Source organism: Lucilia sericata, unplaced genomic scaffold (assembly GCF_015586225.1).
Source record: "Lucilia sericata isolate MDLA Ls3-8-SP2 unplaced genomic scaffold, ASM1558622v1 Contig000283F_arrow, whole genome shotgun sequence".
In the NCBI taxonomy this organism is placed as follows: domain Eukaryota; kingdom Metazoa; phylum Arthropoda; class Insecta; order Diptera; family Calliphoridae; genus Lucilia; species Lucilia sericata.
Genome location: NW_023994308.1, coordinates 87,189 through 111,627, shown reverse-complemented (window position 1 = coordinate 111,627; position 24,439 = coordinate 87,189). Strand labels below are relative to the sequence as shown.

Below are 24,439 nucleotides of genomic sequence, written 5' to 3'. Positions count from 1 at the left end.
TTTACAAATACATTTAGAGCTAAATACATACATATATATACATTTACATGCATGTAGTATATTTACATAAACATATATATTTACATTTACATTTATGGCACTTAATAAATTAAATTTTTATATATTTTGGGAGGAAAAACTATAAAATAATTAAAAATTACATATTTAATACACTGGTCTTAGTTTGAATAGGGGAAAAGTTTAAGGGCAAGATAGAAAGGCAGGAATATATACTCCTAATGGATATTGATATGAGGCGGCACTTACAGCTGAACGGCTCATAACTTTAGGACACGTCATCAATGTATACTGTACACATTGGAAGGCTATACACAATCATCGGAAGTGCCCGCCCGATCGCATACCAGTGACAAAATATGTCGGAAACTTTGAAACGCTGATCCCAGATATAATGTTTTGGTCAAGCGGAACATTAGAGCAAATACCAGTAGGAATCCGTTGCTACACAGATGGCTCTAAATTGGTAGACAAAGTGGGCCTGGGTTTTTATATTGAAAAGCCCGAAACAGAAATATACCACCATTTACCTAATCACAACACTAGCTTCCAGGCAGAAGTCCGAGCAATAACATATTAACATATTTACCGACAGCCATAAGGCAACTAGGGCGATATCAGGTGATAAAGTTAAATCTAAAACAGTATTGGATTGTGTCTTAGGTGTATTTCTTCGGATTTGATGTAGATAATCTAGTAGATAACCTAATGTCAAGAGTTATTTTTTAAGTTTGAGCCAATGTTGAATAGAAAATAACTCAATTTCTATCGACAGAAAATTTTACAATCAGGGTTTTTATAGAATCCAATTAGTGTAGGAATTGATTTTGAAAACTTCCAAAAAAGAATCTGAAATATTTTGATACTTTTTGTTAGCTCGATAAAGAATCGAATTCTAGATTGAACATACACAGAGAGGAAAAAACCGGTAGAAAAGTACCGAAATTGAAAAAATTGGTTGTCAAAAGTGAGCTTACCACGTTTGTTAACATTTAGACAGCGAATGTGTATAAAATTTGTATATCATTTTGACAACCACCGTTGTCATTTTGTCGACGCATCGTCATTGTCATTGCAACAATGCATTATTGTCATTTCGATTACGCTTTGTGTCATTTCGGCAATGCATCGGCAAACGCAACATTCTATTTGACAACATAGTGTTGAGTTCATCATTCCGTTTGTAATTTCCACAATATAATTCTCCGATCATTTAAATTATATATATTCTGGATCCTTATAGATAGCGGAGTCGATTAAGCAATATCCGTCTGTCTGTCTGTCCGTTTGTGTGTCTGTTGAAATCAGTTTTCTGAAGACCCCAGATATCTTCGGGATCCAAAGATATAATAAATCTGTCAGTCATGCTTTCTAGAAGTTTCCTATTAAAAATCCATGAATAAATAACGGAGATATAAGCAAAAATCCGAGACAACCTCTGAAAATTTTATCAAAAAAAGAGGGTGTTAGTTCATAATAGTTTCCTATTAAAAATCCATGAATAAATAACGGAGATATAAGCAAAAATCCGAGACAACCTCTGAAAATTTTATCAAAAAAAGAGGGTGTTAGTTCATGCTAACATAACATACGCTTATTGAGAAAGCGTATGCGTGGTTGTATGTTGTTTTGTTTTAAAACACATTATGGTGAACGATATATAAGGCTGATGTCAGAGTGGGCGCTACAAGCGCTGCCAATCTTCCCACTACAAACCTTTCCTTTTGTTTTCCTATGTGTCATGTCAGAGTGAAAGCGAAGCTGGATGCGAGAAAACACAAGCAAAAGTTTGTAGCGCAAAGCTTCGCATCTCTTGTAGCGACATCAGCTTAAGACTCCGCAATGGCGAATAATGAACTCTTACTTGTCTTTTATTTGTTTTGATATTTTTGTCAGTGATTTGACAACTATCCGTACATACTTTGACAACCGATGTTATTGAAAAATATTAAACACTTTGGTGTTAATTTGGTACCAGGCTGGTATAATTTTAAAACGTCTTTTTTCCCTGTGTGTATATAGAATGAATAACATCAAATCCAATTCCGAATAAGATTGGATTTTATGAATGACTTAAAATTGATGTCGATATCGACAGGAACTTACTTAAGGGAGGTGATTAATTATGATATTAATTGACCACTGAGAGCTAGGTACTTCAACAATTTAAATAACATTTCAATAAAATTTGTGGTATTCTGAGGTTCTACTCGTTCCCACACATACTCTACCTGCCCTCTCTTACAGTACTTTCTCTAGTTGACACAGCAGGTTGTGGCACGCTCAACAGAGGTAGAAAACCTTGTGTCTAAAGGTTTAGGAACATCTTCGCCAGATAATATTATACATCCATTTTCCACTTTTGAATTTTATATTAACCGTTAACAACAAAACTAAAGGGCGCCGAATGTACTGTCCCAACATAAGATGAAAACATGTCGTTGCAATGCGTAGCAGTGGCGAACAAGTAAGAATACGTAGTCAGGCATGACTGACCATATGATACCCAATTTAGAAGTATTTATTTTGTTTTTTTTTTTACCATAATTCCGCAACATTTTTACAATTTGTTGGCAAAAAAGAGATTTTCTGAAAGAGGGGTTCTATACCCTCCCCACTAAAGTGGTTTAGGGTATAAAACAAGTCCTTTTGAAAGATTTTTTAAGAAACTACAATCGGGTTTAAGTTCCTTTCGCAGTGCAAGTTGGATTTTAAAAACAACTGTCTTATTTACATTTGTATGCTTACAAAGTGCATAAATCATTTGGGAATAATGCAACGCTGGATATGAACACGAATAGCCTATGGTCTGATCCCCATAGAGAGGAGAAAGAGAATTCTCTTTCTATTGAATACAACCATAATGAACACACATAATTGGGGGTAAACGGATTCAGACAAATGGGGAGCATGTAGAGAGAACTGTATCAGCCATTGCCAGGTTTTCGTCGAGATAAGATGCAAATATCTTGGGAGCGATGTTATTTCTGATATTAGATTCTTTAGGAACAACGTCCAGGGAACTGAGTTTCTGAATATCGAAAGATAGGTTACCATATGTGGTCTTCAAGCGAATATACATATACATATCTGTTTTACTTTTTTGTACTATATATCTAGAAAAGTATTAAATAATTCCCTTTTCTATTCAAATTAAAGCCCAGTGTCTAAATGTGTAATAATTTGATTTTTAGTAAAATAACATAAAATAAATAAAAACACAATTCGAACAAGCAACAAAAAAACTTAAAAAAATATTAAACATACATCAATTATGAACTATGTAAGTATATGTATGCCCAAAAAATATGTTATTTTTTTCAAATAAATAAATACATAATAATTATAAATAACATTTGGCATCATTAAAATAATTGCTTAAATTTTCCCAGTATTTTAAATAATTAATCAAAATAAAGCGTTTCTTCACTCATCGTGCAGATGGGAGCCGATTTATTAAGGGATGCAATGTCATCAAAAGAGGATAAAGAAGTTGTAATGCTTACCGTTGATTGATCTAATGTCGTAGACGAAACGGAAGTATTTAAACCATTCTCTTTAACATCGGTTAAAGTAGATGGGGAGGGATTAACATCTTGAGATTTATTTGTATGAGAATCTGTAACATCAGCAGATTCTTTGGTGGGGAGATCTGTAAGAGAATGTAGAATAAATGTAAAGTAAATATTTAAATTTATATGAATGTGTGAATATTAATGGATTTTCCTTTACCTTCAACTGCTGTAGTGTTGACAATTTTATCTGGGTCTGTATATTTGTTGGGATTTTTATTTGTTTCTTCTTCATCTTTGGCTTTAGTAGTTTCGAGTTTAGTTGCTGTTTCGAGATTATTTTTCTTTGGAACATCTTTGGTTTCTGTCGCTTCTTGTGGTTTCTCTTCATCATTCTCTTGTTCCTCTTCATCCTCCTCTTCAATGCGTGTATCAATTTGTCCCAATGGCACTTCACCATTACGTTTAATGCTGCCATTACTAGCACTATTGCCATTCTTTAGTATACCCACCAAAGGTGCACCATTTCCAGGTTTCTTTTCATCAACTGGCAACTGTTAATGTTGAAAAATCGAAAAAGTAATTTAAGTAAAACATGTTTGTTTTCGGGTACTAGGTATTTGGTATGTATGCTAGAGTATTTTGTAAATAATCTTACCGCTTTGTAAACATACGGTTGCCCGGCTACACCCGGCGATTCATGCATTTTCGTGGCCTGTTCCTTTGACCAAATAATATCTTCATCCGTTTCACGTTCAATACGTCGTTTGTATGCTAAATGACTGCGATAGACTTCGAGTAGGCAGCATATAACAATGATTACAAACAGAGATGTAAGAGTTATGAAAACCACTTGGGTTGAGTCTTCCTTTGTTGATTCATCGTATACATATTTGGCCGCATACGGTATACGCTGCGGTGGCTCTTCTACCCAATTTTCCGCACTCTATAGGTTTATGTTGCAAGTAGTTAAACAGATATTTAATCAATGACATTTGTGAGTGTGTGTGTTTGTTTATATGGAAAAATTTATATCGTTTCAATATGATATGTTTTAAGCAGAGAAAGTGGTCGGTATAATGTAAATTGATATTTATTTAATGTCATTTAAAAGTTTTATAATAAATAAAGTCTAAAGGATTATTTTGGTTGTCATCAGTATAAACCATGTCATGTTGCAATTATTTGTATGCACAAATTCTTTAAAGAACCATTTATTGAATTGAAACTATGCTTAATGTCAGGAAAGAAAGTTTATATATATCCCCAGATAATATATATAAATTTAGGTCAAAGTAAATCATAAAAAAATAACAAGAATTTTCTTACCAAACTAACATTGACCATGGGCTCCTGTGAAGGTTGTTCCGTTATATCAAATTTAGCCACACATTGGGCACTACGCACTCCTTGAGGATTAATGACGGTGATATTATCAGCTCCGGATTTAGTAAAGAACATGTACTCCTCCAAAGGTTTCATAATATAATGATTCACTTGTATGTAAATGTCTGAAATTAATAAAAAATAATTAATTGGAAACTATTTAATAGAATAGTACATAACTTCGAAACTATGTACTAAGACTTTACATATCTTCTCTTACAGACCTTCTATATGGTTTTCAAAAACATGCGTCAATTTATTTTCTTAATTTTCTCATAAAACACAATCACCCATCTAATGTCAATGACCACCATTAAAGTTCTTTAAAAATTCTCTACAAATTATTTCTTTCAAATGTTCAAAGAAATGAACCTATAAATATCCTATTTCTAGCAAAAACACTCCTAAATATTACTATTTTAACCCATTTCAAAAGCTTGGCGAAGCTTAAAGAATTAATAGCCGTTTCGCTGAAATTTATTGAACTTCATATCGATGGCTAAGCATATGTGTGTATGGATACAAATACATACATACGTATGGATATCTATGTGTTAACCCAAATACAAATTTGTATTTCTATTTTTTGTTGTTGTCTATTTTTCGGCGTTAAAAACTAAACAGAAGACCATACATAAAAACAGTTAACAAATTTACTAAACCATAGTGTCCGTAGCCATATTGATAGGAATAGGGACGATATGCTCAAAGGATTTATGTACTACAAAACTATATAAGCTTTTTGCATTAGTGCACATTGCTACTGATGTAGACATATATGTATGTAATAATATACTACAGGATAATAGAATATGGGATATCAAAGATCCAGTTCAGTTCTAGTTCAGTTCTAGTTCAGTTCAGTCCTAGTTTAGTTCTAGTTTAGTTCTAGTTCAGTTCTAGTTCAGTTCTAATTCAGTTCTAGTTCAGTTCTAGTTGAAGTTCTATTTCAGTTCTAGTTCAGTTTAGTTCATTTAAGTTCAGTTTCTAGTTCAGTTCAGATTTCTAGTTCAGTTCTAGTTCAGTTCTAGTTTAGTTCTAGTTCAGTTCTAGTTCAGTTCTAGTTCAGTTCTAGTTCAGTTCTAGTTCAGTTCTAGTTCAGTTTCTAGTTTCAGTCTAGTTCAGTTCGAGTTCAGTTTTCTAGTTCAGTTCGAGTTCAGTTCTAGTGTCAGTTCTAGTTCAGTTCTAGTTCAGTTCTAGTTCAGTTCTAGTTCACTTCTAGTGCAGTTCTAGTTCAGTTCCTAGTTCAGTTAGTTCAGTTCTAGTTCAGTTCTAGTTCAGTTCTAGTTCAGTTCTAGTTCAGTTCTAGTTCAGTTCTAGTTCAGTTCTAGTTTCAGTTCTAGTTCAGTTCTAGTTCAGTTCTAGTTCAGTTCTAGTTCAGTTCAGTTCAGTTCTAGTTAGTTTCTAGTTCGTTCTAGTTCAGTTCTAGTTCAGTTCTAGTTCAGTTCTAGTTCAGTTCTAGTTCAGTTCAGTTCAGTTCTAGTTCAGTTCTAGTTAGTTCTAGTTCATTTCTAGTTCAGTTCTAGTTCAGTTCTAGTTCAGTTCTAGTTCAGTTCTAGTTCTAGTTCAGTTCTAGTTCAGTTCTAGTTCAGTTTCTAGTTCAGTTAGTCTAGTTCAGTTCTAGTTCAGTTCTAGTTCAGGTTCTAGTTCAGTTCTAGTTCAGTTCTCTAGTTCAGTTCTAGTTCAGTTCTAGTTCAGTTCTAGTTCAGTTCTAGTTCAGTTCTAGTTCAGTTCTAGTTCAGTTCTAGTTCAGTTCTAGTTCAGTTCTAGTTCAGTTCTAGTTCAGTTCTAGTTCAGTTCTAGTTCAGTTCTAGTTCAGTTCTAGTTCAGTTCTAGTTCAGTTCTAGTTCAGTTCTAGTTCAGTTCTAGTTCGTCTAGTTCAGTTCTAGTTCAGTTCTAGTTCAGTTCTAGTTCAGTTCTAGTTCAGTTCTAGTTCAGTTCTAGTTCAGTTCTAGTTCAGTTCTAGTTCAGTTCTAGTTCAGTTCTAGTTCAGTTCTAGTTCAGTTCTAGTTCAGTTCTAGTTCAGTTCTAGTTCAGTTCTAGTTCAGTTCTAGTTCAGTTCTAGTTCAGTTCTAGTTCAGTTCTAGTTCAGTTCTAGTTCAGTTACAGTACAGTTTTAGTTCAATTCCTGGATCGAATATTTCCATATTATCTTGAAAGCTGTACTTAGTCAAATGCATTGTAATATATAAATGAAATCTATACAAAAATGTTCCCCTTCAATCTTTTTTCATGTACTCATATACTCACTCGACAAACAACCGCTATAACTTTTAAACACAGCAAACCGTGAATCTGTAGTATTAATGCCACCGATTTGCACACGATTAGCACTCATTTCAGCTGATGGTGTTAAAGCTCTTGCACTAATTGCCGCCAAAGGCACTTGTTCGCGGTCAATATAAAGTGTTGCATCAGTAAAGTTACGCTGATAGTAGATGGAGTGACGGGCATTATTTATGAAATTTCTATCGATACGGGCACCTACAGCTGGGCCCTCACGATCTTCTTCGAACAGTAGATAACCATCAGCGGTAATGGCAATCATAAGATAATAACTGCGATCGGCGGCTGTTTGAAGCAAAAGCATAACACGGTTGGCTCGCCTTAAGTCCAGCGAAGAGAAGGCCAATTGAAGCCGTACATAATCCACTTTACCCGCCAATTCAAATTTGCGCTGCAACGTTGATTCACCACTGAAATCAGCACCCTTTTCTTCCATACAAAATTCTCCCAAGAAACTGGTATGTTCACAATCGCAAGTTGATTCTTGTTTGGCGAAATTCTCTCGACAAATGCCACCATTTTTACACGGTTCAGCATCACATTTAATTTGGCAATTGGGTAAAACGCCATCAATATCTGAAATGTGGAAATAGATTTTTTGCTTAAATTTAATAGAAGAACAAAATTATTTTTTTATAAATTTAATAATATGTTAGCATAATAGTACTTGCTAATATTTCCTTAACGCCACATGCTTCCTTTCAGACTTGTTATGGAAAATGTTGTTTCTTTTTTTTTCGAAATATTTACTTTATCCGTAGTTGCCTTTACGAATAAATAGTTTATTTAGGATTTCCTTGCTGGAAAATTCAATTTACAAAAATATTCAAAAATTACTTATGACAGTGGGTGGTGGCATTTCGAATCAAAGTTCAAAGAAATGCTCTTGGGTATATTGCCATTTTTATCCGATTAACATTTGTTAATTTTACTTGCTACTTCTTATGCATGTGGTTGACCAAGTGTATATTTTGGAACTGAGACAGGAATGGGCAATATTAAAAAAAAAATCGATTTTTTTTTTTGATATTTATATAAAAAACCCAGAAACTAGAATTCTAAATCCTATGTGGTGACGCTAATGTGAAGAGGACAAGAAAGCTCCTCAAAATGAATAAGTTCGATGTTAGTAAGATGTGGATACGGGAACAACTATACAAAATTTTCCAAAGAGATTCAGACAAATGTAGGCCTTACAGAAATGACAGTGAAAACACTGGAACACTTTCATTGTTATTACTAGGCATTCGTTGATATCTGATCCAAATATCTTGGGAGTGTTATTATTCGGTAACAATGGAATTGAAACAATCTACGGAACTACATTCAGGAAACTGAGTTTCTTAACATAGATACATAGATCACTATATAAGGACTTTCCAACAACAGTCTCGATAGTAGCCTAGGTGTATTTTTTCTGTTCTGATGTGTTATATATCCTTCATTCAACCTTGATCTTTATATAGATTTCAATATACTGTTTTTAAATTATTCCTTATAAGAATTCGCACGGTCCTTGTATAAGGACTGTGGTTTTGCCATTATGGTTTCAATGCAAATATGCACAATGTTAACTTCCAACATAAGTACATAAATAGAACAATTGTGGTGAAAAATATTGTGAGGTATAAATTATAGACTTTGAACTATAATAAAACCCCTCTCTCTCTAGCAATCCAGAGGTAGCAATACAGCAATTACTACCTTTTTTCTACCATCTTTAACAATTAACCAGAAAAGTCCGAAGAAATTAGATTCCCGTGTTAAACACCAATTTGGACCAGTTGGCGTTTAGCACGGGAATGAAGAAATAACTCTTGAGCTCTCCCAAGAAAACAAACACTGCTCTTTTGTGAGACACATCTTTAATACCGAAGGAGTCCATACACAAAACATATGCATACAATTACATACACTCAAATACTTCCCTACATAATGCATATGTATTTATTTTCTTACGTGTGTATCCGTATTGTAAGCATGTTCCTCTTTCAAACACTTTGGGGTAACCATAAAGGAAATTACAAACAAATATTGTAAAGGATAATAAATTCATAATGTCAACATGCATTCGAGTGTACGAGTAGGAGTTTGTGTTCATATTTGTTACTCTTACAGCTACAACTACTGCTGCCTGCTGCCTGCTGCTGATACTATTGTGGCTGTATTGAATTTTCTTTAACAATAATTTGTAGAATCTCATCTCATACGCAAAACCCACACGTTTCCACATACCCGTGGTATACTTGCATGCATCTTACTTACTTGGTGCAATATTCCTTTCATTAATGTCAGCTAAATCAATAAGATTTGAACCAATTTTTAAGCCACGTACACAACCAATATAACCTTCTAGAGCTGGTGCATCAGGATTTGTACGCAATAAATTTGCTGGATCATAACCGCCAATATTGAATTGAAAATATTCAGTTGGTGGTGCGGGTGGACGATGTGGTGACAAAACCTCTGTAAGAGAACGAAAAATCATTGAATTAATAAACATTTTTTAAAACGCAATCATCTGCAGATACTAGAGCTTTTAAGAATACTATTTAAACTTGTATGTTGCTAGCTTGCATGTTACATGATAAAATTCAAGTATTCAAGAATTTCTAAAGAATGAGTCAAACGTAATGCCATTTAAAATATCATTTATGGTGTTTTGCGTAGAAATGTTAGTCTCTTTCTACCTCCCTCCCTCTCTTTCTCTTATGCACTTCCTTCCTGTTTGTCTGTCTAATACATAATTAATGGCGTTGGACAGAGAATTAAAAGGAAATTATATCGGTTGTTGTACTTAACTGTATTTGAGGTTTATGTAATTGAAATCACTTTGATAAAGTGCTCATAGATGTGTTGAATACTGCAACGTATTTGTGGCTTAAAATTGTGATAAAGAGGTATTTTCCAATTAAAGAAAGTGTGCTTAGAGTGCATAGTGCGAAGGACATCTAGAAAAGCCAATTAGTTAAAGATTTCGTAAAGATTATACATCTTTATACTTTATGATTTAAACTTTGCGGTCGTAAATGTTGCAACATGTATAGGAATTTATGTAAGAGTTTAAGTGACTAATTGCAAAACAACGCCCTTTTGGCTTTAAAACAGAGAAGCTCAATATGGCCGTGTCATACCACGCGTGATAGGGTAAGAAAATTCTGCTGACGCTAAGTTGATACACATACACTACAGGTTTAATTCTTCTTCTTTTTATAATGAGCAATATCAGTTGGTTTGCTCTCAACTTGAAAAACAAAATCAAATCAGTTGCTGATCAGCACTTGTCAAAGCAAGGTCTGTGTGTGTTTTTAAAATACACACAGAAATACAACAACAAAATGTTGAGAAAGCCGAATGAATGTAGGAGAACATGAGAGAACAGTTGATAGTTTTTTATATATAGACGTTGCTATACGCTGGCTGTCAAAATCCATAATAAATATTTGACAGTTAGCATATACTTTATAGTTTGTAGTCATTTTATTAGTATACTTTTATTTTGAATTGAATTCTGTTCTCTGCTGCTTTACCAACACAAATAAAACTATGGTAGTCTATGGTAGTATGTGTTTGAGCACCACTGCTTTAAAATTACATATAAAGGATCACAAAGTAAATTTAAAAAGTATCAAGCAACTTCTTTATGCATTTCTTCAATTATTTATTTAAATAATCTTTAATTTAACTTATTAACAAATGAAAAAAAAAAAAAAACACTATTACCTTTATCTGGATTTGTCCATGGTTTATTTGCATATTCATCCAACAGCAATGTGCCACGTTCAACGCTGACACTCTGCTCATTCACATGCATACGCGTCTGTTGTTCCTCACGTATAATTGCAATCTGTATGCTCTTCAAAGTGCTGACACTATCATCGACCACTGTCAGATTGACAATTTCATCGCCATAATTATATAAAAAGACAATTTCGCGTCCATCATTGATGTACAAATGAACAAAATTATTATAATGATCATTGGCGTAGAGAACTAAAGAGTTTGTATCGTAAGTTCGCAGATTAATAAGTATATCGTAGAGTAGTATGCCCTTCAGCATTTCACGTTCATCCTCAACAAAGCCCATTAACGCGGTGGGCTGTGCAGTGGCACTCAAGTAATTACGCATCAAAAATGAATCGCGATTAATGAAAGTAAGAGCCTTTTCATTAATATCTGTGGCAAGAAATAAATAAGAAAAATATCCAGATAAGTGTTAACTTTTTCTTTCCTACTTTAATTGCTCACTTGTAGAACAGAATAAAGTATATATACATATAAGTATGAATATATGTGTGTTGAAAATCAATGCGCTTTACCGATTTAATAGCATTACCAGTGTGTACTTACTAGTTTCACAGAATTCACCAATATGCGCCCAGGAATTATTGCATACACACTTAAATGTACTCCACAGTTCCTTACATTCGGCACCATTTTTACAAGGATTCGGCACACACGATGGTTTACAATCCTTAATAATTTCTGATAAATGTACTGACATATAACTGTAGATATCGAGTATTTCGCCATTTACCACTAGGCCACGGAAACAACCAATTAAACCAGCTTTTACCGATAATTTCTTTAAGAGTTCGCTACATAAATGAAAATATATAAAATCGTAATGAAATAAAAGAATAAAATACAAATACTTAAATGCTTTATTTAAAAGATTGTTAATTTGTATGAGTATTTTCATTTTTGTATATTGAAATATTTACAAACAAAAAAGATATAAAGCGAATAAAAAGAAGGAAAAAAAAATATTTAAACCAATTTGAATGAAAATTGAATTAAATGCAACATTAAGTATTCACTCACAAACACTCGCTGTAAATTGATGTCAACACTTTTACTATCTCACATAAATACTTGTGCAAAAGTACATAGTAAATGTATTCATACAATACATATGTATACTACGTACACAAAATACACTAACGTTCACTCACACGTACTAATTCCGTCAACCCAGAATGCGCTGACAAAGTCACCAACATCCTATTAAGTCATTAGCATACATTTTTTATATGAAAATGTGTGAGTGTATACTGTATGTATTAAAGTTTATGCATGTGCAAATGTATGTTTATGTGTGTAATTGTATGAGAGTGTTTGTTGAAGAATAGAGAAAAGAATAGCAAAACTAAATATGTTTGCTTGTAAACAAACTAAAGAGAAGAAGTGAAAACAAAATTTGATCTAGTTTAACTGCGAAATACTCTACTTTCTTGGATATGTAGCAGAGTATAGAAACATGATACTAATTTAAGGCAAGGGCGACATCTAACGACCTGACATGATCTTAAAAAATAGATTTTGTAACGTCAGGGAACACTAATTACTTGTGCACGAAGTTTATATGTTGGCTATGACACAATGATTGTAATTTGCATTCTTTCCCCGAAAAGTTTTTAGTCAATCCGTGATAAGTTGTTCGATTTCGATTAACGTGATTGCAGAATCTTAGAAGCTAACTCTTCAGCCTGCTAATAAGTTCGTCTACATGCGTTATCAAAGTAGATTCGATCGTTCAAAGCTCAAGATGGTTTGATTTTGTGCTAAACGTGGACATACAATATCCTAACAAAACGGGATCATCTTCTTGATCCAAATAATTCGATCTTTCGTGTCCATAACTTCATATGTGGGAAGTTTTACTTTACCGTCTTGCCGCCGATTGCTTAATGAAGCTTACTGTGAATGTGTTTCATCGGTTTCAACATGCAAGAGATGGTTTATAAGGTTAGAAGTAGCGATGTTGATACGAAGAGCTGGAAAACCCGGCTCCCGCCTACATGCATGGAAATTATCAAAATAGATTCGATCGTTCAAAGCTCAAGATGGTTTGATTTTAGCTCATCTTTTGTCGAGATAGCCAAGCATTCGAATTAAGAACTGCTCCGGGTGCCGGTATATTTTGTCTTGGCACGAGTTGGAAAACCCGGCTTCTGCCTACAATCATTATCAAAGTAGAACATGGACATGCAATATCCTATGGTTGAGTCGAGGCAGTATCCGCTTTCAGTGATCATCTTATTGACCCAAATAATTCGACCTTTCGTTTTCCTAACCTCATATGCGGGAAATTTCAAATTATTGAATGTACGCAGACGGAAAAAGAAATATACACGCCTGGTACCAAATTGAAACCAAACTGTTTATAATTTTTTAATAACATCAGTTGTCAAAGTATATACATAAGTACGACAACATTGAAACAATCCGTTGCCAATATTGAACTTACCACGTTTGTTAACATTTAGACAACGGATGTGTATAAAATTTAGATTTCGACAACGAATTGTTGCAACGTTGTCAACATTACATAGTGTTGTCGTACGTATGTATATACTTTGACAACGGATGTTACTGAAAAATTATAAACATTTTGGTGTCAATTTGGCACCAGGCGTCTGTCTATATTTCATTGTAGATACGAAGACAAACATCGCCCAGGTTAGCCAAAAAATATCATTGAGATCTACTCATGAAATCTGGAAAGACCATCACAGGGAACCTGTACCGAATGTAAATGAACATAGGGCGAAAAACGCGCAGAATATATAGACATATATGCATACTTAATAATCCATTATGACAACGCTGGGCCACATATTGCAATACTAGCTAAAAACTATTTAAGTTTAAAGAAGTGGTAGAGAAGTTTTGATTCGCATGCCTTACAGTCCAGACTCTATCCGGTCCTATTACTATTCGTATTGATCATATAGAACGCTCGCTCTTGCATATGATTTACTTCAGAACAGGGTATTCGGCTTGATTCGTTCTTGCCTTTCTATGATGAGCAATTCTTTTGGGACCAAAAACATATGAGGCCAGAAAGATGGGAATTGTCATGGCTAAAAATGGCGAAAGATTTGAATAAACTTGTTTTTATGTTTAAATTTCGGGTTTTTAAGTTATACACTCAATATGATCTATGGACTATAAATATTAAATTCACCATAACAAGATAATTTGTTATTCGGCAACTCTTTAAATATAGAATTGAAGGGAAGTTATTTATTTTTCTTCCTTTTAATTGTTTTGCGATTTGGAGTTAAGTTGGAATATCTAATAATATGTAACTGACTTCTGTAGGGTATTGTCATTTAAGGCTAACAAAAAATTCTTTTAAAAACGCATTTAGAAAATTGTAGCAACAAGGTAAAAAAGTTTAAATCCACCTCAATGCAAGGAAGGATGATCCAGAAATTATTAATTGGGGTTAGTTTTAGAAAAGGTTTTTGATTTGCCTGGATTTTGAAATTAAAGGGTTGGGGGTTCAATTACTATGTTTTTAACTAACTCAGCTTGTTGTTGTTAGCTTAACATAATTTGTTAAATTCTTTACTTTTAAACGACTATTTTTATAATTGTAACATATTTTAAATTCCACTTGTTTTTATCTAATGAATTGTTTAATTGAACAATTTATTTCATTAGGAATAAATTAATTTGCAAAAATAAATTAATACTTTAAAGAGCTCACTCACTGAAAGTTAGAAAATTTCTGCATTGTATGGTGTCATACTCACCATCAGTTACATTTCCGTCAAAACACATTTAAATTGCCTAAGTGTGAGTGTATGTTAGGGAGAAAGCTAGTGAAAGAGTTGGTGAATATGTGAATTCAAAATGTGTATGCAATATACACTGTTTGTATGTATGTGTATTTGTAATGGTGTTTGAAAGGATGCATGAATGCATCACAACATGTGCGTGTGAATGTAAAGTGGTGACATACCTAAAAACAGTTTGACATAAATGTTGCATGTGTTGTGATAGAAATTAAGCCGCATACATACGAATAAATACATAAATTGTACATACATACATAGATGTATGCATGTGTTTAGTTGTTTATGTAGTGGTATATTGTGTGAATAAAATTTGTTTTAATTTGTTACAGGAACAAAAAACATTCTATTTTTGCCGTAAATATCCTAGAAAAAAAAACAACTAGGAACCTACAAAAGTGTAGCGACAACATACATGCTAGTACATACATTTAAGTTTTTTTTCTATAATTTTCTATTTTTATACCAAAATTGTCTTGTTGTTGTTGCTGTTGCTGCTGATATTTCTGTACGTTTGGCTTTTTATTGTGCTAAGAGTTTAAAATTTACACAAATATATACATGACCGTTACTGTGAAAATCCTATTAGGGGCTGTAAACATGTAAAGTGTTAAACAATTAAAAATTTATTCAATGCCATCACAAGCAATTAAGCACTTTTATACTCTGTCTGTGTTAAATTTACACATACCAACAGCTACAAGCAAGAGTAAGATAGGAAGGGGCAGTGAGGGAGAATGAAAATCAGACACTAACATAAAAATGCATTCAAATACATAAAATAAAAGAAGCTCTTGCACAGACACTTGCATTTAGACAGAGGAAAATTGCTATTGCATTATTTGTACAGTGACTTGTAAAACTGTGGTAACATTATACGTAATCTGAATTTTAAGCTCAAAATGATAAGACCTTAATATACAAGAAAATCTCAAATTTGGAACATAAAGTCTAATATTGCCATGACAAAATCATTAAAAATCTTCAGTTCTGCTAAAAATTAAATTTCGTTACGATTACTTTTTAACTCACGGTTTATATACTCAAAAATGCAAGATTCGCATCTTCCGGAGCATGTTACCTTGAAGAACTTATGATCATGGTGTTATTGCAATCTAGTTAGCCTGTACTATAAACTGGTGGTGTCAAATTTAACCTCGGCCTTTCCTTGGAATGATTTGATCTGTGGTCGAACCAGAGAAACACATAATCTGGCACTACGAGGAACTGTTGGCAGCAGGCCTTGTGCTGGCTGATCATTGGTTGAGATCCTTTCAGGGTCCACATAGTGTCTGTGTTTTAAACTCAAAATCTGGGGAGTTGGCAGCAGGACTTGTGCTGGCTGGTCATTGGTTGAGATCCTTTCAGGGTCCACGTAGTGTCTGTGTTTTAAACTCAAAATCAGGGGGAGAGAATATTGGTTAAAGGACTGCTATTTGCAAATGCTATAAAAGTCTGTATTCTCCATTTACTGCTGTTGCCAATTCCACAGTTGTCACTGGGTATTTTGACAATGCAACTATGGGCTAGGGAACACCCAGAAACATATTGTGATACATTACACGATTGTGATTGAGTTTTACCTTTTGCTATTGGGGTAATCATTGGGTTCGTTTTCTACATCCTTTGTTATACTATCTTGTGGTTGCGCGGGATTCAAAAGGTTGAGAAATATGTATGGAGGATAGGTATACTACGGTTCGATCATGACAGTGTTGGATTTTTGTTTGTTCGTCTCGGATGTCATGTCCGAGTTATAGTGATACAACTGGTGCATTGTTGCGGTTTGTGGGAACCAATTTTCATAGATCTGGCTAGCAATTGTCTTCTCTTTGTCGGCGTGTGCATGATCACTTGGCACTGTCGATCATGACAGTGTTGGATTTTTGTTGGTTCGTCTCGGATGTCGTGTCCTAGTTATAGTGATACAACTGGTGCATTGTTGTGGTTTGTGGGAACCAATTTCCATAGATCTGGCTAGTAATTGTCTTCTCCTAGCTAGTATTCCAGCAAATGTAAATAGTCCTAGTAGGTTCTTCACTGAAATCACTCGGAGCGAGTGGTGGACCATTTATGGTCAAATTTTATACCAACAAAGTGCCACCACAAGTGCGGTTTACAAGTAGTGATTTCAACACGGAAGACAAAAATTACTTAGGAACCTATTATGGTTTGGTGAAATCTGGTCAGACAACCACAGGGACAAATTATCCGTTTTAACAAACGTTAACCGAATAATATCCAGGATATATAGTCAGATATGACAGCGTAGTATTCGATCATGACAATGCTCGGACGCTTGAAAAATCTATTTGGTTGAGAAGTTTTGCCTCACACGCCTTATAGTCCAGACCTTGCACCGATCAATTACTATGTATTTGTTTTGATCGATGCAGAACGTTCCGGAAAAGGCTTCAATTCTGAACATGGTGATATCCTTGATATTTAATAAAGTATATCTCTTGGCCTTAAGAGATAAAGAGCGCTATCTCTCTCTGGGATACGCCTCACTTCAGAACAGGGTATCCGAAATTCGATCTTGGTCTCACTTTCTTCATTGTCGAGGGGTCTATATGTTGCCAGAAAGATGGGCAACATATAGCAATGGTCTTTACTTTTAATAAATGTATTTCCAAAAAAAATAGCATTTTAAAGTTATACACCCTATTTTTACTATTTTCGAAAACTGTTGTTGCTATCGTAATACAACTATAGACTTTTGTAAATATTTTTTGGTTTTTCTTGTAGAAATTTCAAATTATAAATACCACATTTCCTTATCCATTGCATGAGTCAAACTCTGCATTACCTCCCGGTGACAATTATGCTCTTTTCTGATACGTTTTAATATGTGTGTGTGTGATTTTTTTGTTTTAAATACTATTTTTATTGTTGTTGCTGTTGTGTGGCATACAAATTCAAGAATTCATTGATTCATGTTGAATCATTAAAATGCCGCAAAAATACTAAAATGGCATTGTTGTTTTGTGGCCATGTTTTACAAGTTTTTACTACAACTACTACGACAACGACGACGACATCGACAACGATCTCCGGACGACAACTATACTAGAGTCTACTCAATGCTTGTACTGCCTACAAAACATGTTTAAACATCAAAAACACTAAAACATACAGTACCATTTACAATAATTGGCTTGTTTTTGGAAGGAAGGTGGGTAGACTTATGGGTGGTCGAAAGTATGTATTTTTTTCTTCTTAACAATATTAATGATAATAATTGCAGGGTCTAATGCTTTTGGGAGGGTGGTGTATAGGTGTAGCAAACATTTTTAGATGCAATTTAAAATTTTTGTAATAAAGTGCAATAATGTCTGGTTTAGGAGGAAGTTTTTGGAGGAAAGAGTAATTAATTATAATCGAATGTAATGATAATGAACAATTCAAGCTGAGTTCAATTGAAATACTGATAAAATGTGAGCGGAAAAATATTATACATTGACTATGGTCTAACGAGGATTTTAAGAAATCTAAAGCAGCATTCTGGATTATTATGCATGAGAAAAATAAGGACCTACCAATGATTAGATCGAAAGAATATTGTTCTCATTTGAGAACTACAATTGTTGACAAGAGTCGGATACCCTAGTATATCGATACGATGCCATAGAAACATTTTGCGGGTTCCGAAAAGTTCATGTCATATGGAAACGAAACTTCTACTGGTGATGTAATACTATTTTGTGTTGACTAAACTAGTTCCCTTTGATGATAGTGATCTAACAATTTCCTGCGGGGAATGATTGTAGCATCAAGAGGTTGTTAAAATGTCAATTAAAAGTAGAGTAATTTAGAAGCCGAAGTTAATAAACCCTGGTGGCACTTGTCGACTAGAAATATTTTGGTGAGAAATTTTAAAAAATTTAAGGATCTACAGCTGATTTTAGATTTTTCATCGAGTTTTGATTTAAAAATATTGCTAAATGGTGAAAAAAATATAATGGGATGTATTTAAGGATCGATTTAATCGATTTTATATAAAAAATCCTTCTTTCTACATGCATTGAAATGAGTTTTCATGCATATGTGTTTAATAAAAAAAATAAATGAAATTTACACAGCTCCTTTCTTATAAATAAGTATTATATTTGTATTTAAGAAAAAATTCTCCTGAATCAGCAATATTATTACATAATTTTTTTTTGTTTAATTTTCTTTCAGCTTTTATACATAACTATGTATTTTTTTTTCATTTTTTCACCATGATTGACGTTCTCATTTACGGTTCATTGCAATTTTAAGATGGGTATACCGCTAATGAACACTTAAGCCAGCAGATGTTTATATAAACTCTCACTTACAAACATACAGTTATTCATACATAAACACACAAACACATACTCTCTCACTAATACAAACAAACTTGATGATGGAAAATATTTTTAACAAAAAAAAAAAAAAAACTGAAAAACAAAATGCAAGAAATGAAACGTCAGTTGTTATTGACTTTTCCCATTTTCATTTTGTTTTATTTTTTTTTGTTCAATTTTTAATTTATCACCTTTTTTCATGAATACTTTTACATTGGTATGTGTATTTAAATCAACTGTTATAGTATAACAGTAACGTATTGTTAACATTAATTATACAAGTGTTTTACATTAATTTTCAAGTGGTTACCGGGAGTATTTATTATGAGATTAAAATAAATGACAGGTGCAAGAGACATTATTTGTGTGTGTGTGTGTGTGTCATGGATTTAATAGTAATAAAAATATTTTTTAAGTCCCGTATGTTCATGAGTGTTTGCACGAAATTTCAACAACTTCATAAATTTTTACGACTTTTTTTTTGAAGTAAATAAAAAAAACTAACATTTTTTATAAAGTTTAGGGTTGCCATTAAGAAAATGTTGGCTTTTTCTCAATTAATTGATTTTTTGCTTGATATATTCATTATATTCTAAGACGATCTAACCATGTCCCTCCGTCTGTCTGTTTAAAACGCGATAGAGTCCAAACGGAGTAAGCCATAGAACTGAAATTTTGCCAAAATATGTATAGCTGTTATATATTCGCTGTTAACAAGTTTTATAGGATTAATAATACATTTCTAAAATTTTATAAGAATAGGCCCACAATTTACCCATAAAAAGTATCCTTAAGAAAATGACTTAAACGTTCTTAATTCGATATGAACAAGTTTTATAGGAACTTAACAAACTCTATGTCACATTTTACGAGGATCGTTTCATAATTGTTCCTACCACCTATACACAGAGGGAAAAAAGAAATATACACGTCTGGTACCAAATTGACACCAAACTGTTTATAATTTTTCAACAACATCATAATCATAACATAATTTTGACAACAATGTTGCAACAATTTGTTGTCGAAATGTAAATTTTATACACATCCGTTGTTTAAATATTAACAAACGTGGTAATATCACTATTGACAAACAATCCGTTGCCAATAGTGAGCTTACCACGTTTGTTAACATTTAGACAACGGATGTGTATAAAATTTAGATTTCGACAACGAATTGTTGAAATGTTGACAACGCAACTATGTACGATATACGTACATAGTGTTGTCGTACGTATGTATATACTTTGACAACGTATGTTATTGAAAAATTATAAAATCTTTGGTGTCAATTTGGTACCAGGCGTGTATATTTCTTTTTCCCTATGTGTACATGGTCCTCTTTAAAAAATGCCTATAACGCTCAAAACTGGCTTAACAATTTACGTATAGCGATGACATAAACCAGTATTATAGGAACAAAAAATGTTTTTTCTAAAATTTATGTGGATTTACCCTACCAAACATATAACGTCGCTTCATGACGTAAGCGCTCTTAATTTGTTTAAAATTATCAATATAGCAACGAGGTTCGATATAAACAAGTTTCATAAGAATTAAACTGTCTCTACAGATTTTATAGGGATTGGTCCATAATTGACCCTACCCCCCATATAAAGCCCCCTCAGAAAATAACTTCAACATTCATAAAAAGCTTAAGAATACCGGTATAAATTTCGTCAAGCATAAGTTTTGTAGAACCTAAAATGACTCTGTCAATTTGTATGAGTATAGGTCCATATTTGACTCTACCTTTCTCAGAAAATGACTTAAACGCGCATAAATTTCTTCAAAATGCCAGTATAGCAATGAAATTCGTTATAAAGAAGTTTACTAGGAACTAAAATCTCTCTGTGAAGTTTTATGAGGATCGGTCCATAATTGATCTTGTGCCCTATATAAGGTCCTTCACATATAATGACCTTAACTCCTAAAACTGGCTTAAAAATACCAGTATAGTCATGTAATTCGATAGAACAAGTTTTATTGAAACCAAAATCTTTGTCAAATATCATGAGAATCGGTCGGAAAATATAGGAGATCATATATTTTTTAGGGATTTGGAAACTGATTTTACATTTTTTTTATAAAAATCGAGTTGTTTTCCTGAGTTTTAATACTGTATAAGACAAACCCTAATGTCTTTAATTTTCCTTTATTAAATAGTTAATTAGTTTATAATAATTTAACATTAATTTATTCTCCATTTTGCGTATTAATATTAAAAAAATAATAATTCCTTAATCTTATGCCTTGTAATAAAAATGTATTTTGTACAATCAATGAATTGATTTTAAATAAAGCAACAATTTATTAAAACAAAATATTTAAAAGTCCATAAGGACCAAAAGGCAAATTTATATTAAACCAGGATGGCCATGTTAAACATACATAAGTATTGTTTTTCATATGTGTGTGTGTGTGTGCGTGTGTAAATGGCCTTATGTGTCCTTAAACAAATTGAGCATGCCTTGGTTTTAATATAAATATCTCAGTGCTTGTTTTTATCAACCTTTGAACATACATACATAACTACGTATTTATGAAAAATTCATATATTGTAAAAAACAACCATAAATATATTCTTACCCACCAGACATATAAATACATACAAACCTACACACACTTTTTTATGTATATGTATATGTTATAGTTGTAGTTGTTTTTATAATATATGCATTGTAAACATTTATCCATAGTTTATATCAGGATATTACTCATACTCATACAAACCAATTTAAATATATACATATGCATATATGCGAAATAAAGTGTTTTTATAGACTTACGCTGTTGCACCACCAATATACATACTGCCCTCGAATGGTCCAAACTCTTCTTCTGGCAAAAGATCAACCATTTGATAATCGGTATTTATCATAAAACGTACATGATACTCATTGTAGTCAATCCATATTTTATGCCATTCACCACCATTTAACTTGCGATGTGAGTTAATTACCAATTCTCGAGCGGTACCCGTGCTCAATGTAAAATTGAATGTCAATTGATAGTCACCGGTTAAGGCCACCATAAATGAGGGATAGTACGGTCGTATGGGTGGTTGGAAAAGTAATATGGCTTTTTCACCCGTTGTACGAAATGAGAAAGCAATATCACCCTTACGCCAGCCAGGCACTTCAATATATGATTGAGAGGTTGTAAAGGTTACGACATAACGTTGGGTATCTGTAATGAAATTATATGAAATAGTAAATAATATAAATGGAGTAAAGAAAGAGTTAAGGTTATTTGAACTTACTAGTCTCTACACATTCCAATGGACCCAAAGTAATTCTACCCTGTGCCTCTTCATCTAAATCTTTCTGTTGTAGAAAATACATATTTGTTATGCCCAAACTGTGTGGTTCAGAATAATATCCTTCATCTGAATACCATTTGTTTTCTTTAACATCACAATTGCATGATTGATTAGGATCCACACATGTTTTGTTAACAGAGCACGGGCAGGCACCTCTGAAAAAAAATTAAAAAAAAAAACAAAGTAGAAAACAAAATGTATAGATGAGCAAGAGGAAACAAATAAAAATATAATATTTGAAATACACTGAAAAAAATAAATTCCAAAACTTCTCAAAGCTTACTTACGGGTGTGTGCCAGTTTGACACAAAGTTAAAAGCTCCGAAAATTGTTTGTAAATATTATAGACTAGACTATAGACTAGACTATAGACTAGACTATAGACTAGACTATAGACTAGACTATAGACTAGACTATAGACTTAGACTAAGACTAGACTATAGACTAGACTATAGGACTAGACTATAGACTAGACTCTAGACTAGACTATAGACTAGACTATATAGACTAGACTATAGGACTAGACTATAGACTAGACCTATAGGCCTAGACTATAGACTAGACTATAGACTAGACTATAGACTAGACTATAGACCAGACTATAGACTAGACTATAGACTAGACTATAGACTAGACTATAGACTAGACTATAGACTAGACTATAGACTAGACTATAGACTAGACTATAGACTAGACTATAACGGACTATAGACTAGACTAGACTATAGACTAGACTATAGACTAGACTATAGACTAGACTATAGACTAGACTATAGACTAGACTATAGACTAGACTATAGACTAGACTATAGACTAGACTATAGACTAGACTATAGACTAGACTATAGACTAGACTATAGACTAGACTAGACTAGACTATAGACTAGACTATAGACTAGACTATAGACTAGACTATAGACTAGACTATAGACTAGACTATAGACTAGACTATAGACTAGACTATAGACTAGACTATAGACTAGACTATAGACTAGACTATAGACTAGACTATAGACTAGACTATAGACTAGACTATAGACTAGACTATAGACTAGACTATAGACTAGACTATAGACTAGACTATAGACTAGACTATAGACTAGACTATAGACTAGACTATAGACTAGACTATAGACTAGACTATAGACTAGACTATAGACTAGACTATAGACTAGACTATAGACTAGACTATAGACTAGACTATAGACTAGACTATAGACTAGACTATAGACTAGACTATAGACTAGACTATAGACTAGACTATAGACTAGACTATAGACTAGACTATAGACTAGACTATAGACTAGACTATAGACTAGACTATAGACTAGACTATAGACTAGACTATAGACTAGACTATAGACTAGACTATAGACTAGACTATAGACTAGACTATAGACTAGACTATAGACTAGACTATAGACTAGACTATAGACTAGACTTTAGACTAGACTATAGACTAGACTATAGACTAGACTATAGACTAGACTATAGACTAGACTATAGACTAGACTATAGACTAGACTATAGACTAGACTATAGACTAGACTATAGACTAGACTATAGACTAGACTATAGACTAGACTATAGACTAGACTATAGACTAGACATCTATTAATGATTTGTGGCCTTGATAAAAACTTTAAATTAATACAAATTCTTTCTGTGTATCAACTAAATTTGCAACAGACTCAGTTATATTTAAAAACCCTCTATGACTTCAAACACACAACTACAACTATACGAAAAATATTCGTCATTTCACATTGGCTGCAACATGATGCATGGATTTAAATTTAAGGCATGTTTCATTGATACCCACCACCACAGTCATCATCATCATCAATAGCAACCATTCCACAACAACTCACAGAAATAAAAAAGAAAATTAAAATGACATATAGAAAAAAAAGATTCGAACAAATGGAAGTCTAGTAGAAATTTGTATGTATTTGTGTGGTAATAAAAATGCCGTTAAGGGTCATTTTGAGTGGAATT

At 33.1% G+C, this 24,439-nt stretch overlaps 1 protein-coding gene across 3 annotated transcripts in view; it reads right to left on the bottom strand.

The window, feature by feature from the left end:
- LOC119603214 overlaps nt 1-24,439 on the bottom strand; it is a 111,306-nt gene that overhangs the window by 10,601 nt on the left and 76,266 nt on the right. For all 3 annotated transcript variants that reach the window (XM_037955180.1, XM_037955182.1, XM_037955181.1), the window contains exons 10-19: nt 22,382-22,596; nt 21,909-22,308; nt 11,553-11,800; nt 10,926-11,378; nt 9,468-9,668; nt 7,167-7,778; nt 4,860-5,041; nt 4,189-4,476; nt 3,751-4,084; nt 3,525-3,670 (exon numbers count right to left, since the gene is read on the bottom strand). In XM_037955180.1, the coding sequence (XP_037811108.1) occupies nt 3,525-3,670; nt 3,751-4,084; nt 4,189-4,476; nt 4,860-5,041; nt 7,167-7,778; nt 9,468-9,668; nt 10,926-11,378; nt 11,553-11,800; nt 21,909-22,308; nt 22,382-22,596 (3,079 nt within the window). The remainder of the gene's footprint in view (nt 1-3,524; nt 3,671-3,750; nt 4,085-4,188; nt 4,477-4,859; nt 5,042-7,166; nt 7,779-9,467; nt 9,669-10,925; nt 11,379-11,552; nt 11,801-21,908; nt 22,309-22,381; nt 22,597-24,439) is intronic.